At 43.0% G+C, this 18,226-nt stretch overlaps 1 protein-coding gene across 3 annotated transcripts in view; it reads left to right on the plus strand.

The window, feature by feature from the left end:
• The window catches only part of SLC29A3 (solute carrier family 29 member 3), a 25,208-nt gene extending 12,143 nt beyond the window's left edge, over positions 1–13,065 (plus strand). The window contains exons 1-5 of one of the 3 annotated variants that reach the window (XM_025203560.1): positions 7,087–7,214; positions 7,780–7,943; positions 8,462–8,534; positions 8,854–9,016; positions 10,404–13,065. In XM_025203560.1, the coding sequence (XP_025059345.1) occupies positions 7,854–7,943; positions 8,462–8,534; positions 8,854–9,016; positions 10,404–11,079 (1,002 nt within the window). In that variant the 5' untranslated portion in view covers positions 7,087–7,214; positions 7,780–7,853 and the 3' untranslated portion in view covers positions 11,080–13,065. Of the gene's footprint in view, positions 1–3,122; positions 3,206–6,987; positions 7,215–7,242; positions 7,944–8,461; positions 8,535–8,853; positions 9,017–10,403 lie in introns of those variants that run through there. The other 2 variants (XM_025203558.1, XM_025203559.1) reach the window with 2 other exon arrangements.
• Positions 13,066–18,226: the final 5,161 nt, after the last annotated feature.

Raw genomic sequence — 18,226 nt, forward strand, 5'->3', positions numbered from 1 at the left:
CCCCCCCCCCCCCCCAAGCTTTGTATGTCTGGGTAGTAGATGCACATATTTGTCTGTTTGTGTATGTAGGAACTTTTATGCCTGATTAGATTCTTTGTTACTTTATACTAAAAATCTTAACTGGGAAAGATAACTGATTCACAAAGGTTTTAAATAGGCAGGAATAAGGAAAATTTCAGGTAAAGAGAAAACATGCCAAGTGTCTTCTAATTCCTGGCACCATCCTTTTGCACAGGTAACAATGGATTACATAACCATTACCCATGTATACAATATACTTGCACATAAAATGGCCTACATATCAGTCTGCCTAATAGCTGAGGCACCAAAGCTAGCACAAATAAAGCAATCATTCTCCATTCTAAATAGATGAAAATAAAGATATCTGTGTGTTTAACAGCATAATAATACATAAAATGAATTCTGCATATAAATGCTGGTCTGTGATGTTGGTGCAAAATGATTACCTTCACTATAGTTATTGTTTTCTGTGTCCCTCATTCGACAGCAGAGCCCTATGTGACCTTTGCATAGGCCACCTTTGTGAATATTGACTGAAATTTCAATTGTGCTTCTCGGATGATAAATGAGCACATAGAGTAAATGTACATTAGTATTCTAGTTTTTGTCTCTCTCATATATGCTGTGTGTATGCACGCTTAGGTTCTGAGTGCCTTGTTCTGAGCTTCAGATTTTTTCTTACATTGTTGACTGGAAGGTTCAAATGAGTGCAAGGAAGAGGAGGAAGGCTTGAATAATGATTGCAAATTTTGTTTTGGGTATTAAATAATGACAACAATGTTTTATGGGTGGGTAAAGGTGAGGGATTGGGGGTCTTAAAGTCTTAGATCTAAGATTTTTCATTGTAGGTCTTAAGATGAAACACAAAATCTGTTTTGGAACCTGGATTAGATTCACTTGCTTCCTAGTTTGGTGCTGTAACCATCACGTCACATGTTGGGTGTTATCCAGCCCCCTCTCCAACCCTCCCCTTGAAGCTGAGACACTGCACCTTGTATTTAATGTTTATGGGACAGAAAACAGAGGGGAATTTCTGCCCCATTAGGAGCATGGTCCAAGCTAGAACCAGGGACTCCCTTTTTTACTGAACAGCAGCCTTCTTACTGATCCATACACCCTCTAACTGTTCTCTTCCTCTTGGCCCCACATCTCTCACTCATGGCTACCCAGGAGACCTGTTTCAAGGGCCTCCTTCCTGGTGAGGGATCTGGATAATGCCTACCCTGTAGCCTGATAGTTAGAGCACTGTGCTAGGAAGCAGGAGAAGTAGAGTCAAACCATTCCTGAGTGAGGGGGACCTTAAACTTGAGTCTCCTAAGGAGAAATATGTTTAAGAGGTTGAAGACCTCGGACACTATGGTAATATAGGCTATATAAGTACATTGGATAAATGTCAGACTACTGCTAAGATGGGTGTATGTCCTCTCTATGGGGGTCAGTGTGGATAGGTGCTATTTGCTGGCAGTAATCATCTTCTGATATGATGGTAAACAAATGTTCTTTGGTGTTGGGAGAAAAACAGGTATGTACATAGCATAGTTTTTGCTGAAGATACTAAGGGCTTATATAATGAAGGAGTCCTAGTAAAAGGCTGTCCCTCTGCTTTAGGAAAAGGGAGAAGAAAGAATGGGAAAGCAGAGGTCCTGCTGGAATCATAAAAAGTGTTTAATGGGGTGTCATTGTTAGCAGCTCAAATATTACTGTACTGCAGTGGGAATATAGGAGTTCTTACACTGTATCAGATTGGTGGTCCATCTAATCCTGTGACTTGTTGCTGACCGTAGCCTGTGCCAGATGCTTTAGCTGAAGATACAAGAAAGTCTGTTGTAGATATGGGGATAAATGACCCTATGGAAACTTTCTCCTAATCTGCAGCAAATTGAGGTTGTCTTAAGCCCTGAAGCATAAAGGTTTTTTATCTTTTCCAAAATCTTTAATTTTTTTTTCTAACTGGTTATTCTTGCTATCCATGTACACGTCTCGTTTTCTGAATTCCGAAGTTCTCGGCCTTGGTGGTGTTTTGTAGGTGTGAGTTCCAAGGGCTCATGGTATGTTATGTGAAAAAATGTTTTTCTTTTTTTGTTTGAATTTGCCACCTGCCAACTTCACAGACTGTCCCCATGCTTTTCTAACTGAAGAGGTGAAAAGAAGTTTCCAGTTTACTGTCGCTGCGTAACTTACCAGTTTTATAAAATGTTTTATAACATACGCTAGGGTACAAAGAGGTTGAAATGTGCTTGGTGGATGAATTTCACAGTTGTAGAAAAAATGGAGGGATTTTTTTGCAAATCACAAACTTTGTTGGCAGCAAAAAGTAATGAGGTGTAGGGGTTTTGTACCACAGCAGCCACTGTCTGACCCACTACTATTTGGAACGCAGGGTCTGGCCTGGCCACTACGGACTTGGTTTAGATGCACAGTAGCTTGGCAATCGCTTGAGTTGTTCTGGAGTTAGCCACTCTGAATTAAAGACTGTAAATGGGTTTAGTGCTTCTGTTCTCTTTCAGTCATTGGTAAAACTCTCCCTTGATCAGCAAGAAAAAAATACAGAACCACTCTCCTGTTTCCTGACTCGCTGTTTCACTTACCAGTTGTTGATATTTGTGAACAAGTTTCCACATGGCCCATTCCATAGGAAGGTTATTATGGCTCCAAAGATGTGAATTTGGTCCTGGCTTTGAATTTGTGCCAAAACCTATCCCCATTGACCAGGCTATAAATGGATACCTGTCATTTGGGCTGGAGAGTCGAAGGCAACTGGATGTCACTGCGTCATGTGCCATTGGCTGCAGAAACTGATGTGTGCTCCCCATACTAGCCCAGTGGGCCCCAAGTCTTTTTACTTGCAATATATATTCCTAGTAGCCTAGAAATGATTTGGGGTAGCCAAGAGAGTCATTACGTAAAATGAGCAACGCAAGTATAGTAGCAGTAAATTTGGCAAATTGTTCCTCAAAGCCTATAATGCTTTTTGCAGTCTTATGTTGCTAAGGTGGCTGGCAGCTTGATTGGCGTGTGCTAGTAGTAGCAGGTTTCTGGAGTAACTTGTTTCCTCTCTTATTTCTGATTTTGCTTTTAAACTCCTTTCACACTTTTTGCAGGACTTTTTTGAAAGTTACATTTCCATTGCTTCGACTGTGCCTTCAGTACTTTGCCTGATTGGAAACTTCCTGCTAGTCAACAGGTAAGTACTGTTATATTTCCCATCTAGAATGCATTAACTGCTACCATTTCGAGGCTCACCTGCTGCCCTTGCAGCCCACATTACTCCACTCCTTTCTCTAGTCTTCCTTGTTAGCACAGCAGTCGGCTCTAAGACAAGCTGAAACACCTGATGGGGAAATGCATTTAACTAGAGAAAAAATGTTAGCTAAACTTCTTAAGGAATAGACTTGTGCCATTGTTTTCTCTCCACTCTGAAGCTCATTCAAGACCCATTGTTAGGGATTAGGGGAGGCACAAATACACTTTCTGTGCACAAACTCCTACCTGTATATATTCTCCTGTGTGTGATGCTGGTAGTTTTTCAGAGAAATAAAATCCTCTTGCAGTCAAAGGTCCCATACAATATAAAATCTCCTCTTACATTTCCTGTAACATCTGTGTTCTAAATTCTACTCAGTTTGTACATGAGATCCAGGAATAAGTAATTAAGATACATGATGGATTTATGTGTTTAGTTTTTTATTATATAAGTAGATATTTAATAAGTAGATATTTATATAATAGTAATTATACCTATTGCAAGTGACCCATTGCATAAAATTCCCTGTATGCAAGCAAAGTTCAGTGAAGGCAGCAGTATAACAGTGGATGGGTGAGTGAGGCACAAGTCCCAGGTGCTGCCTAAGGAAGAGGATGCCAGAGCTAGCAGGGCACCACACTCTCTTGTCCACCATCTATCTCCTCCTACCTTCCCTGCAGTGGCTCTGGTTCCAACAGTAAAGGGCCAAGCAGCCAGTCTCACTGCTGTGGGAGAAGTCATCTTTTGTTGCTGCTGAACATTAGTGTTTTTCTGGATGCTCGACACGTCTGCAGCAAAAAAGGGAAGTGACGTTGCCCCCCCTTCCTCTACCTCACACACATAGCAGCAGCCAGCCTCTGCACTGTGTGCTATCACTGCCCAGGGTGCAGAACTGACCAGTTATACCTCTGAGTGAGTGAAAGGTTTCAGCTCCTTAGGCAAGCTGGTCTATGTCCTTCTCTTACAACTTGGAGCATGAACTACTAATAGTCTCTCAGATCATGCTTTTCCAGGATCTGCCTGTATGGTAAACTGGCATGTAAATGTTTTTTTGTATGTCAAGTGAATTGCCAACAGGATTCAAGGGAAGGGAGTGGGAATGAATGCTCCTGTTGAATCCATTGACCGGTTTGCCCCCCGTCAGCAGAATCTGAGGCACACTGTGAGGGCTTCTCCACCCACCAGGAGAAAATCTTTCAAAAGAAACCACAGCACTGCACTTGCATTGACTCCTCGCTGACTGGCAACTATAGTTCTCTTTTCCATACCTGTGGTGTTTGTCTGTGTGCCAGTCCCTTTTATCTGCCTTATTCCTCAAGTTCTAGCCACTGAAGTAAGAATGGAAATTAGCCTGAAGATGATCCATATCAGTGCACAAAGGCAGGAGGTGAGAAAGTGTGCGTGCCTAGCATACTTCATGCAGACTGAGTGGGTACTATAATGTTCACGTTAATGCCATAGTAGTTAGTAGTGAAGTGCTGAATTCCTAGCAGAGATAACAACTGTGTACCTATATTTATAAATAGCATGCAAACAGGGAAAAGGAAGAAGGCAAAGGAGATCTTGAGAAAATAGTTCCTGCTTTTTTTGTGCATACTGTCTTCTGCAAATGGATCCCTTTCACTAAACTATTATGTATTTAATGCATTATGCTTAACTGTAGCATCTATCTTCTGTATATTTCATAGTCTTCTGACTAGCATGGCTACAATCAATAAGTGTTTTATTATGTTAAATTTTCAACATCATAAATACTCATGAGGCAGATTTACATTATGGAGACTTCTGAGCAAATTGGTTTCCCGTGGTTTAAATATCATGCAGGAGAGCTGATGGCTAGTATATGCTCCACCCTCATTAACACCCTCAGTGTTTTTGAGAGCTAGGCGTTCTGACTGATATAAAATGGTGGCATTTAAGGGATTATGAAAGATTTTTCTTGTGCGTCCTTTGAGGATGCTCTTCCTCCTTGCTTAGAGATTATAAATGTTATACTTTAATTGCTTAAAAAGAAAGTCCTCCATGCACAAAACCCACATTTCTCACTGTTCATTCTTGTCCCAGACATAAGTCAATAAGGCTGCAGTGTTTTTAACTTGGGTAGCTATGTGGCAAAATGAACCTTATCTGTATTCCTTAGAAAATTTGCCTAGCAGGGAATAGGCTTGTCTGTAATACAGGAAGTTATTCTTAAATTGCTATTCCTGACTAGTTGTTCTGGATTAACTATTCCAGTTTATATTTGGCTACTCTTATTCCAGAATCAGGTGCTTTGTTTTGATTTAATTGTAATCACAGCAGATTAAGCTAAATCAGAAGAAGGCACCCTCATTTCAGAATTAGATCATCCACATATGGAATTAATCTAGAATAGCCATTCCACTTTAAATTTATATTTTATTTTACTCCAGATTAACCTTCATATGGAGACAAGTCCTAAATTTTAGACCAAGAGGAGGACGGGAACGTATTTCACTGTTTCATCTCTAGATCTTAGTTACTAGCTTAGCTTTCCTTTTTCTTCTTTTCTCCTTCAGCCCCTTCTGCCCTGAAGGTGAGCTGATAAAGTCTTGTGTGTCTATAATAAGTAACCTTCCTGTTCAGGCAACTAATTATCTTGTAGTGACAAGCATGTGATTGCTTTCGCCCAGCCTTCAGTATTCCCCAAGCAGACTTTTATCGCTACTGTTGCTGCTGCATGTTGTTCTTGTGATGGGAATATCTTCTGATTTCTGCTAGAAATAGATATTTACAGCTTGGCTGGGTTTATAGACTTGCGGAGTGGAATAAGCTCTGATGTCAGATGTGGAAATCGTAAACTTGATATCAAAACACCATTTTTAAAAATAATTATTTTTATTCACCTTATTTTCCTTTGGTCCTTCCCAGCCCAGAGGAATTAGTTCACAGCAGCATCTATTTTGACTCCATCTCTCTAGCCACTGGGCTTCCTCCTTTGCATTCTTATATTATTTCCCAGTTGGCTATCATTTCAGCAACCTGCCTTAATCAGAGACTTACCAGGCTGTTGCTCATGTTTCCAAAGAGACTATAGTCAGCCCTCAAGTTCTTGTATTGTGGTAGGGCATCAGCTTGAGGTTATATTCTCAAAGTCAGAGCTACACCCTTACAGACTGCATTTCAGCAGTGGTCAGTACCAGCACATGGCACCTGTCAGCTGCCTTAGAGTGGAGCTTGGGTTCTGAGGACTATTTAAAGCTTTTAAAATCGGAATTTGAAACCCTTGGATGGAAAGGGCTGCAGAAATGCAAGGTTACAACATGTAATCAATTTTTTTTGTACTGAATTTGTTTTGGTGATGTTGAGGCTTTTAAAGATGAGGTACTTAGGATGTAGTAGAACATTTCCAGTCTGTAGGAAATGTAAGGAGAGGAAGGGATGGTCTACTAAAAAGGCACTGTACTGGGAGTTCAGAGACCCAGGTTTTATTCCTAGAGTCATCTCACCTCTGTCTCAGTTTTTTCTCTGTCTTGTCTGTTTATTGGTTCTGTCTTATACTCTGTAGCTTTACAGCATTTAGTACAATAAGGAATTAGAGACCCCAGGTGCTAGTCTAATAGAAGTAATAATAAATAGCCAGATTTGGGGAATAAATTAGATGGTGGCTTATTTTAGCAACCCCCTCCCCCCCCCCCTTCCCCCCCCCCACCCAAAAAAAAAATTAAAATCCTGTCTTAAACCATTATATCTTTTTTCTTTAGGGTGTCTGCTACTGTCCGCATTCTTTCTTCTTTGGCTGTCATGCTGAGTGTATTTTTGGTGATCACCGTGCTGGTAAAAGTGGACACTTCTACCTGGACAGAGTTTTTTTTTGCCATAACCATAATTTGTGTGGTTATCATCAGCGCTGCCTCAACCATCTTCACGAGCAGCCTCTTTGGCCTGAGTGGTTGCTTCCCCATGAAGAATTCGCAGGCCTTGATATCAGGTTAATTTCCCTCTGCTATCCAAAATGAAAGGGATAATAGTAAGTAAAGGATTTGCTCTGGCAATGGGACACTGCCCTGATGCTGTTTTCTGCAGTCCAAAGGAGCTTAGAATCTGCATAGACTGGGTGTGGGACACATGCTTTGCATCTTGGGGCACATAGCAGAGGGTTTTGCTGGATCTTGCATTTAATCATGTGGTGATGAGTTCTGTGCATTGGCTGAGATAACAAAACCTTTTTCTTTTTAGAAACAATATCCGTAGGCTGAAATAAAAGGAAGTTGCCAAGCAGGAAACGTGGCCAGTCACATGAGCTTACTCTTTAGTTTCTGTAGATATTTGTAAACTCCCATACTCTTATATTATGGTGCAGTTGTTTTTTTTCAAAACAAACAAGGAAAATTCTAACCCTTTGTTATCTGTAGCCTATGGGTGAATTTCTCCTAAAGCAATTAGTCACAGAACTGTAAAGTTGATCGGTATAAGAAGAGGAACATCCCTTATTTCCACACTTGTTTCTATCTCAGGAAATATTAAATTTGGCATTGTTTCTTTTTTATATTCAGCATTAACATTCATTTCCATAACTGATGAGGGACACATTTTGAGTCATGAATGATGTGGTCCTTGGAGGATTTGAATGATGCTGATAACACTGCAAATGTACTGGAGAGTAGGTGAGAGAAACAAAGAAGGAAGAGATGAATACAGTGACTTCAGATACAGCCAGGCATGTATTAATTAGTTTGTCTTAAAGATCACTACATTTTATCCATACGCATGCATGGTGCTGGTAGCCTCAATCCATATTTAGGGTGGTGAAAGGAAGAGACCATCAAATGCCCAGTACTAAGAAACATGGGTTATAATTAACCCTCTTTTTTAAATTAGCCAAGGAGAAAATCTGCATTAAGAATTCCAGCATAGGAGGGGCCTCACAGGAATATATAGTTTTGCACCCTTTCTAGATGGTGACAAAGGCTAGTTGGAAAGCAGGGCTCCTGTTTCACAGTATAACTGCTGGGCAGCAGGTTGTTCTGATCCAGTGAGTGATGTGCAGAATAACATGGGAGCATAGGTGATGTGACAAATGCTTTCCATCAGTTTTACCTTTTGAGGCTGGAAGGGTAGGTTTGCTGGCCTTTCAGTGCTAGAGACCTAGGTTACCAGCTGGCTGGCAGAGAGAACAATAGGTGGGTTTAGGCGATAGGTCTAAATTCAAATGTTTTTTCCTTTTTCCCATCCCAGAACTACAACACAGCATGCAGCAATAGGCATTCATTGCATGAGGAGAGCTGGATTAGAAAGCACCCAGAATTTGGTGAGAACAGAAATGCACTGATAAAGCTGTGTGTAAGATCTTGAAGGGCACCTACCAAGCCTGAGACTGGGTCAGGCCAGTGCTATCCATAGCTCAATTCCAAGAGCATTGAAACTTGCCCACACTTCTCAATTAAAAGCATTTTCTGAAATTTCTTGGTGCAAGCCTATCATCCTCATTTTTTCTATTTCTTTTCCTTCTCTCCTGGCTGTGGAGCTGCTTTCTACCCAATGCCCAATTCTGGCTGATTCAGCACAGACTAGAGTTTTATTACAGTTTTCTTTGACCTTTACTTCTTGCTTTCTTTTCCCCAATGTAGGCCAGGCCATGGGAGGGACAATCTGTGCTGTGGCATCAATAGTGGACCTGGCAGCTGCAGCTGATGTTACAGACAGTGCCTTGGTCTTCTTTGTGACAGCAGATGTCTTTATCTTAGTCTGCATTTTGATGTACTTGATTCTTCCTACATTAGAATACTCCAGGTAAGGTGCACTGAACTGCCAAACTCATCAGACTTCACCTGATTTAAACTTTGGATGTAGCATATTTACCTTAGGTGGAGGCTGGGAGGTTGTTTTTTTTTCTTTTCTTAAAAAGATCTACAAAGTGCATACTAGGTAATGTGCTGAGATGTGACAAGCCAGCTGTGAGAACTGGAGTGAAAATGATGGTGCTAGGGGACCCACTTTCTCTTTGCATTGGATCAGGTTAGACCCAGAAAAATCAGAGCCTGTATGTGCTGCCAGTTTCTTCTAACGCCTGCCAGGCAACGGTCTTGTTTTGTGCCTCGTGACACCCACATTCTTCTTGGACTGCAGTAGTTTAGCCTTCTCCCCCCAGGCTGACGGGCCATCCATGGCACCCTCTGCTCTCTGTCCTGCTACTTGTGTTCAGTTCTTTTACTGAGTCTGAACTTCCCAATTTGACATAAACCACAGACAGAAACTGTGGTATTGCCACAGACTGTGCTGAGTTTCTGAAAAGCTACCTTTGGCTGAGAGCAGGGGGAATGACCTGAAACCACACAAACAGCTCGAGTTGCTTAATCAGAATTGATCAAGTTCACTCTTATTGGACTATAGCCTAGAAACAGTAGCACAACAGCCAAACAGATACCACCAATGACTTCTGTAGTAACCGAGGGTACGCACCAATATTTTGGATCCCCAAACATCTGGATTCTCCAGGCTTAGTTGATTTGCTATGTCTGACAGGCCTTTCTGCAAATAGTTGCACATCTCTGTGCATCAGTTGTTTCTTACTTATTTATCAGGTACCAAGGTTGGGAGAAGAGAGTTTGCAAGTCTGTGAGATATGAATAAATCCTTTGTCAGTAAGAAGCTATAGTTAGAGGAACGGTTGAGAAAAGCTCTGATCAGAGCAGGAATTGATAACCTGTTTTAGGGTAAAACCTCAGAGTCCTTTTAAATGCAAAATGAAACAGTGCAGGAAAAAAAATGTTTGGGGTTTGAGTGGTTTCTCCTCTCATGCCTTCCATGATATGACTGACATTGGCCTGTATTTTGTAGGGAATGGGATGTTAAAAAGGAAGAGATGTTCTGTCCTTTTTACATCCTGAAGTGTTCAGACTTCATAGAAAGAAATTGCTAGTACTGAGTGTCTGTGTTCCTTTTCTCTTACATCTCCTCCAACATAGTCTGATAACAAGAGTCCAAAGAGCTTGTGGATGTCACTTTTCCCTCCAGATGGGCCTAGGGATGTGTTTCTGACAGAGCTGGAAGGAAGTACAAGGCTTAATCTGTTGAGTTATTCACTGGGTTCCAACACACTTTCTTGTGCAGGTGATTGTCCTATTCTGAGTCCAGCTGTCTTGGTTTACTAATAGCTTTCTTTCCTCTCTGTTTTCAGATACTACATGACAGTCCAGAAGGATAGCACATACTCACCTAGTATATTTCCCAACAACTCTTTAGGGGAAGAGAATGAGTCCCAAAGTATCAACAGCTCGTTTCCAACAAAAAGAGCCAGAGACAAAAACAGCCCTCCTTTGTGTCTCATCCTGAAGAAGACTGCTGTCCTGGGATTCTGTCTCTTCTATGTTTTTTTCATCTCTATCATCATATTCCCTTCTGTCTCCTCTAACATAGAGTCTGTCAATAAGGACTCAGGGAGCTTGTGGACAAATAAGTACTTCATACCTCTTACCAGTTTCCTTTTGTATAATTTTGCTGACTGGTGTGGACGACAAATCACTGCCTGGATCCAGGCCCCTGGTCCGAAGAGCAAACTGCTGCCTATTCTGGTTTTCCTGAGGACCTTCTTACTCCCCCTATTCATACTATGCAACTATCAGCCTCGGACACATTTCAAAACAGTGTTCTTTAAGACTGATGTCTACCCAACTGTCTTCATTACACTTTTAGGACTCAGCAATGGTTACCTAGGTACTTTAGCTATCATTTATGGCCCAAAGATCATGCCAAAAGAGTTGGCAGAGGCAACAGGTGTGGTGATGACATTTTACCTAATGTTAGGGTTGGCAATGGGATCTGCCTTCTCAGTTCTTGTTGTCCATCTCATATAAAAGAGTAGTGGCAGGATGAACAGTCCCCATTCTCTTTGTGTAGTTGTCTTTGGAAATTTCCGAAGGGCAGAATATAGCTGTTTGACAAACCCTACGTGCCTCAAGAAGGCAGGCACTCTGGCAAGTGTTAAAGAAAAGCCTTTTAAAAGAGGCCAGCTACACAAGGCTTTGGAACTTAGTTGCTGCTTTTCCATTTGCAGTGGGCTGGTGGGGTCCTGCTGCTCTGTTTGTGTGCACACTTTTAATGGTTGTCTTTTTGTATCTAGGTAGTAGCAGAGAGAGTACCAAATTCTGATTAATCTGTTAGAAATCTGGGATTCTAAATATTTCTGCAAATCATCCTGTTGGTAGAATTAAAGCAGCCATTATTTTAGTGAGATGCTTTGAAGGAGTAGTTAATAAACTGCATTTCCCAGAACGGTGCCAAAATTATTGAGGATGCACAAGCAGGGAAGTAAATAAATAGCCCATGTTGAATTCAGGCAACTAAAAACTGAGGACAAGTATTAATATTTGCTCCTGTAACAAAGGTTGGTACTACCTGAGGAAAGAGTTATTTTCAGGCTCCTACGAGAAGACTGCACAGTGAAAAGTCATAAAATATGGACAGTATTCCTCTAAGCAGATATACCAGATTAGTAAATTATATGACTGAGGGCCAATGGATTTCTTATATCAGAAGTCTAAAAGTGTGAGCCTGCTGTATGAACTAGATTAAAGAACTGGGGCTGGGAGGACAGAGAGGGGAATTCTCATGCCTATTGTATATAATGACCTAATGCTAGTCAGTCACTGTGTTGAGGGCATAAACCCCATTTCCTCTCAGCCTGCATTGCTGAAATTACAGGAGTGAGTTTAGAATGATGTTAATATGTTTTTTTTTGTCATCAGCTGACAGCAGCTAATAACTACTGATTCAGGTGCTGGACTCTTAGCCTCTTGAAGGTAACCTCTGTAGTACTGCACTTTGAATGCCTGTGTTGGGATTTATAGACTCAAGGCTTCCAGCATATGTCTCAGCACTCTTCTGATGGGCTTTTAAACTAAGATGATGGCATAGTAGAAGAGATGGTTATAGGGAGTGAGTTGTGTATAACCTCTGGTGTTTCTTGGGGTCAAATAGGAATGACCACTCAGCCACCCTGCCCCAGTTTTACTGAGGGTGTTTCCCACTGCTTGACAAACAGCAGATTCAGGCCACCAAGCAGAGAGATGGAGAACCAGCTGCTGTCCCCAGGGAATCTATGAAGTTAGGACTTGAGGTTCAGGTCTAGTCAGGTGGAACAGGTGAAATCTGTCTAATTCAAGAAGCTCCTAAAAAGAGGTGGCTTCCTAGGATGGAGAAGGACAGAAAGCATATGCAGGGATTCTAGGCTCAAAAAGGACCCTGGTATGTACTATCTTTGACATGGATCTGGGCAAGGTGGCACCAGGTACACTAACAGAGCCTACTGCCTCTCTCTGACATGGGTTTGTCATAGACCATTACTGTTTCTGAGTGTCTAGACACTAAGTTGCCAATAATGCTGGAGCTGAAGTAATCATTTTAACTAAAGTCCTGTGATTTGTGAGAGAGCTTCCAAAGTAGGTGCAGGAAGTTAGCTCGGATGCCATATATGATGCAGTGAAGGCTTCCTCTCCTCAAGTTGGGTAGACACCTAATAAAACTATGTTGTTTCCACTAACAATTATACCTCTTTTCATACAACCTCTGAACTAGAGGTTAGATGTTATACTTTGAAGCCAGTAATCCACAGAGCTATGATAGCTAATACTTTCAAAAGCTTCAGTAAACCCTGTAATATCCTATCAAAAAACTTAAAAGGAAAGTTTTGGAGGACTTTTTTTTTAAGTGACCTTATGCTATAGTACCTCAACATCAGAATGTGTTTCCATGTGGACTATTTCTCCTGTACAATGTATATAAAACTGATTTGTTGTAGAATTACATACACATCCAAAATCAAGTCTAATAAACAACTTTTAATATTCTGTATGTGTATGATGTTGAAATAAGTTGTTGTATTACTTTTGGAGGGAACTATAGAAATGTACAATATACGGCTGTTATACATTTAATTCTAAGAAACAAAACGTGCAGAATGTTGGGGAAAATATCCTGTCAGTGAGACCTGCTAAACCAGGGCTGGGCAAAATGGCGGATCTTGCCTGGCAGCCGGACACCATTTGCCAGTCCCTGCCTGCATCACTGTGGCTGGTTTCCGTGGAGGCCCAGACAGCAGCAGGGTCATGACAGGGCCAGGGTTTCCATGGAGACTGGCCCCAGCAGCACTGTCAGGGTGTGCAGCTGGATGGGAGCTGCTCCATTACTGGGGCTGGGATCTTGCGGTGGTGACAGCAATGTGTGGGCAGCGGCTTGCAGTTCTGCCCTGGCTCCAGACCACGCTGTCACCGCTGCAAGATCCCAGACCTGGAGCAGCTTCTCACCTAGCCGCATGCACTGCCAGTGCTGCTGGTGCTGGTCTCCATGGAAGGGTGTGCAGCTGGATGGGAGCTGCTCCATTACTGGGGCTGGGATCTTGCGGTGGTGACAGCAATGTGTGGGCAGCGGCTTGCAGTTCTGCCCTGGCTCCAGACCACGCTGTCACCGCTGCAAGATCCCAGACCTGGAGCAGCTTCTCACCTAGCCGCATGCACTGCCAGTGCTGCTGGTGCTGGTCTCCATGGAAACCCTGGCCTCGTGCTGTCAGAGCCCCACTGCTGCTGGGGTCTCCATGGAAATCAGGCACAGCAATGTGGGCAGGGGCTGCTGGGAAATGGAGTGTGCTGTGGGCCCGATCCGGCCTGTGGGCCTGATCTTGCCCATCCCAGTGCTAAACTGTGAGGTAGGTTGTTCAGGAAGTAGGTGGGGAAGCCGTATTGTTAGAGTCTTTCCAAACCAAGCATTAGCAGGAGGTCTCGTCCTTCTCTCTTCTGACACTGTTGAAGGTTAGGGTCATACATTGTGCTCTCCTAGATTTGACCACCTGTCTTTTACTGGTAGTAGTACAGTAGACTGAATAATAGCTTTACCAATTATTTTTAAGCCTCCAGTGCTACAGTTTTTACCTGACAAGGTTCCTTGGGTGAATTTTGATATCTTTTATTAGACCAACCCAAATGGTTGGTGAATAGTTATTAAGCAAGCTTTCGGGTTCAAAAACCCTTTGTCAGGCTAAGGAAGCTGCAGCAGTTGGTGTGTGCTCTTCCTGGATGGAATGAAAAGTCAGTTTTTACCTGTATCTCTGGATTGTTAATTCTGTTCATGTGATTGGATGTTAATTTTCTTTTTCTCATACCTAGCCCAAGATTACCCAGTTAAAGAACTTAAGTGCTGATAACACTTTCAGATATTTTTTAAGTGCTTCAGTATATGCTGAGGAGAAAGTTCTATAAAGGTAGACATTTATGGGAGGAGATATTTTATGTTTACTAAAATCCATAATGTGAAATATAAGATCAATTAATTGAAGTAAAGTGACTGTAAGGGAAGGAAAAAATTACGAAGCTCCTCCATATTAGATAAGTGTGGCCTGTTGGAATGAAGAGATCTTTTAATGCTAAAGATTGTCTTCAAAGGAGATGGCTTTTTAATACATTTAAAGTTTATATGAAGCACAAACCAAACTAAAAGCACTTATTATAATTTAATTCCAAAATTGTATAGAGTGATGTTATTAAAGAAATTAACTAGGAGGCTAAGGCATAATTTTATAACTTGCTATTACAGTTGATGCATCTGGAGAGACTAAGTTTAGAAAATACTTAATCTGTGAACTGATAACTCAATGACTTGATAGAAAAATACCAAATTTTTTTTTGCTTCTAGTCACAGTGCTAAATCCACCCCAGTTTGGTAGGTTGCATAGACTGAATTTAAATGTCTCCATCTAGTTCCTAGTGTGTTGGTGTCCACATGGTAGAAAAACACTAGCCCCACAATTGGAAAATAGTGCTAAGAAATGGTCTGTTTGGGGATTCTGAGCTTAGATCATCAGTACAACAATGATTTTTTGCAAGAGGGCTGTGGCCATGTGACATTGGTGCCTATTCCCTGCCATTGTTGTGAAGGATAAGCAAAGGATTTGGGGCTTTGGCATGGAAAGTTAAGAATTAACTTTAACTATCTCACTGTTTAATATCATATTTACCCAAATTCAAGAGAACCCTGAATTTAAGAGGACCCTTCAATAATTAGATTCTATCCATGGGAACATTTATAAATTTGTTACAATTTTCCATGTACAGAATCTAATTATTGGAGAATTTTCTTAAATTTATCCACACAACCACTGCAGCAGAGAATGCAGGCTGTAAGGGTCATGTGGTTGGGGAGCTGGTGGGGGGGCAGGAAGTAGGGAGCAGGTGAGGGGGCAAGCAGCTAGCCCCCTTGTGGGTGACTCCCTCCACCCTTAGGGCCCCTCTTACCCTTTCTCTGTGCCAGCAGGCTCCATCCCTGCCCTAGCCTGGGGCACAGCCCCAACCCAGCCCCATAGCAGCAGTGCTGACTCCAAGCCACTGCTACGGGGCTATGCTCCATACCCCCACACTGGAGTGGGGACAGAGCCTGCCAGTACTGGAGGACAGATAAGGTGTGGGGGAGGAGGAAGGCTGTGGGAGGTGAGGAAGAGGCAGGGGGACACAATGCAGCAGTGGGCAGTCAGCAGCTGCAGCTCTGGCCCCAACCTAGGATTGGAGCTGGAGGCAGAGCCACAGCAGTAGCCTGCCCCCATGTTAACTGAGGGGGGAAAGGGGGAAGGGACACATCATCTTGGAGTGGAGTAAATACAGCACTTGCCAACTCTAGCTGGCCTAGCTGCTAAGCCAGCGTCCAGTGTTCTGGAGCCGTATCTTTGCTGAGGTCAGCATGGGCAATAACACTAGATAAGATTTTAAAAGCTGCAGTTCACTTTTCACAAAGCATCTACAGCTGCTAGCTTTTATTATTTTATTTACAGAATAATACATGGCTAGTATAACATGACTGAAAGCAGTACTGGGCCCAAGCTAAATGTTTTCTTTTTTCTCTCAGTATTTAGTCTAGGATCATTGGTAGTACACACACAGTTCAACTTTTTAAATAATTTAAAAACACAAAATCCAGACATGAGTGAAAAATGTACTGGGCATGTGAAGAGCTTTATTGCGTATAACTTGGCATGGTATACATGAAACATGGAAAGAATACTGGCACTCCTATGGGGAGGTGAGTGGGACACCAGCCATGTTGTGTGCCAACTTATTGGCACCCCCTCCCATGTCCTGCCATAGGAACCAGGCAAATGATTGCCCTTACCCAGGAGTCTATCTGGGGATAAGAGGACAGGTGAAAAGAGAAATACTTACCCTCCCTCCAGAGAAATACTTGCCACTGCAAACACAGCCCTGTACCTAGTAACATATCTTGTATGGGGGAGTGGGAGAGGGGAGAAGAAAATGGGGCACCAGAGGTGGCTCCCAGGAAGTCTGTGCCTCAGGGCGGTTGCAGCTGACATGCAGTGAGCCTGTCCCCCAGTGGTAGCCTACACTACTACATCAGCAGCCAGAGCACTAGCAGCTGCTGCCTGAGTGCAGAGAGAGATAAGATTCTGTTCCCCTTCCCTTCTCTCCCACCCCATTTCCCCACTCTCCAGTGGTCAGCATAATCTCCTTCCCGCTCCCACTCTAGCCCAGGTGCTAAAGGAACTTCCTAGGCCTCTGAGGAAGCACATGGTTTGGCCAAGGCCAATGCATATTGGCTCCTATCGGTGTTTAAAGTGTAACTTATGACATTTGTACTTCTGCCCCCAACGGTCATTTCAGAGACCTAAGTTTCTCTAAATACTGTTAGGGGAAGTTTAGGTTAGATATTAGGAAAAACCTTCTCACTAAGAGGGTAATAAAGCACTGGAACAGGTTACCGAGAGGTTGTGGAAACTCCATCCTAGCTCAGGGGGTGCACGTGCACGTGCACCCGTGTGCACCCCCTACGTGTCACCAGTGTGTAGACCTATAATAGGGCACAGTAAATTAACTCCACCCTAGACTAGTACTGACTGGAACAAGTACTATCCGATAGTGAAGTAATTTACACCAGCACAATGCACATGTAGATGGTGACTGGGGCTGGCTGAGGGTGATACAGTGCAGGGGATCCCTCCTGGCTAGCCCCACACTATACCACCCTCATGCCCCGGCCAGTTCCTCTGCTGCACAATGCTGACCCCCAGGTTCCCTGCCAGGCCAGGGCTGCTCCACCCTGGTTCAACATGCTGCAGTCATGGGCACACATGTAAATGCTGCACCCAAGATAAATTAATTTGTTCACCCTAATTGCATGTGTAGATGCATCCACCCATGAGTGACTGCTGCCTCCTGAAATGGGGGGGGGGGGGGGGGGGGAGCCACTGCCCCTGCCAAGGGGGCACCAGCCCTACCGACAGCATCAGTGTCTGCCATCGGAGGGGCACGTGCACCCCTGTGCATCCCCTACCAGTCACCTATGCATCCACCAATACTATTTCTAATGTTTCAGAGTTCAGCTCAAGAAATTGTCAGCTCCCTGTGTTTTGGGTATCTAAGGAAGGTCAATGGGTTTTTTAAAGGCTTCAGCTTATTTTGGATTTTTCTTCCTTGTAGATCCCTCTGCTTATCAGTTGGGTACCCCCTTATCAATGGGTAATATGACTTTTGGCTCGTGTACTGGCTACTTTGCATTTGATTTAAAGTTACGAAGGGAGATGAGTTATCTCTTGAAACAAAACCCAATTGTCTAATTGTCTCTCTCTCTAGAGAGAGATTGCAGAAGGATCTGGATAGGTTACAGGGGTGGGCAAACAGGAACAGGATGTGTTTCAATACGGACAAGTGCAGGGTGCTGCACTTGGGTAGTAGGAACCAGCAGCACACTTATACGATGGGGAACTCCCTACTTGAGAGCACGGAGGCGGAAAGGGATCTTGGTGTCATTACTGACTCCAAGATGAACATGGGCCGACAATGCGAGGTCATGGTTGGCAGGGCTAACCGGACCTTGTCGTGCATCCACAGGTGCATCTCGAGTAGAGCCAGGGAGGTGATCCTCCCCTTCTATGCGACGCTGGTCAGGCCGCAGCTGGAGTATTGTGTCCAGTTCTGTGCGCCCCATTTCAGGAGGGATGTGGACAAC

Source organism: Alligator sinensis, unplaced genomic scaffold, assembly GCF_000455745.1.
Source record: "Alligator sinensis unplaced genomic scaffold, ASM45574v1 scaffold546_1, whole genome shotgun sequence".
Taxonomy (NCBI): Eukaryota; Metazoa; Chordata; order Crocodylia; family Alligatoridae; genus Alligator; species Alligator sinensis.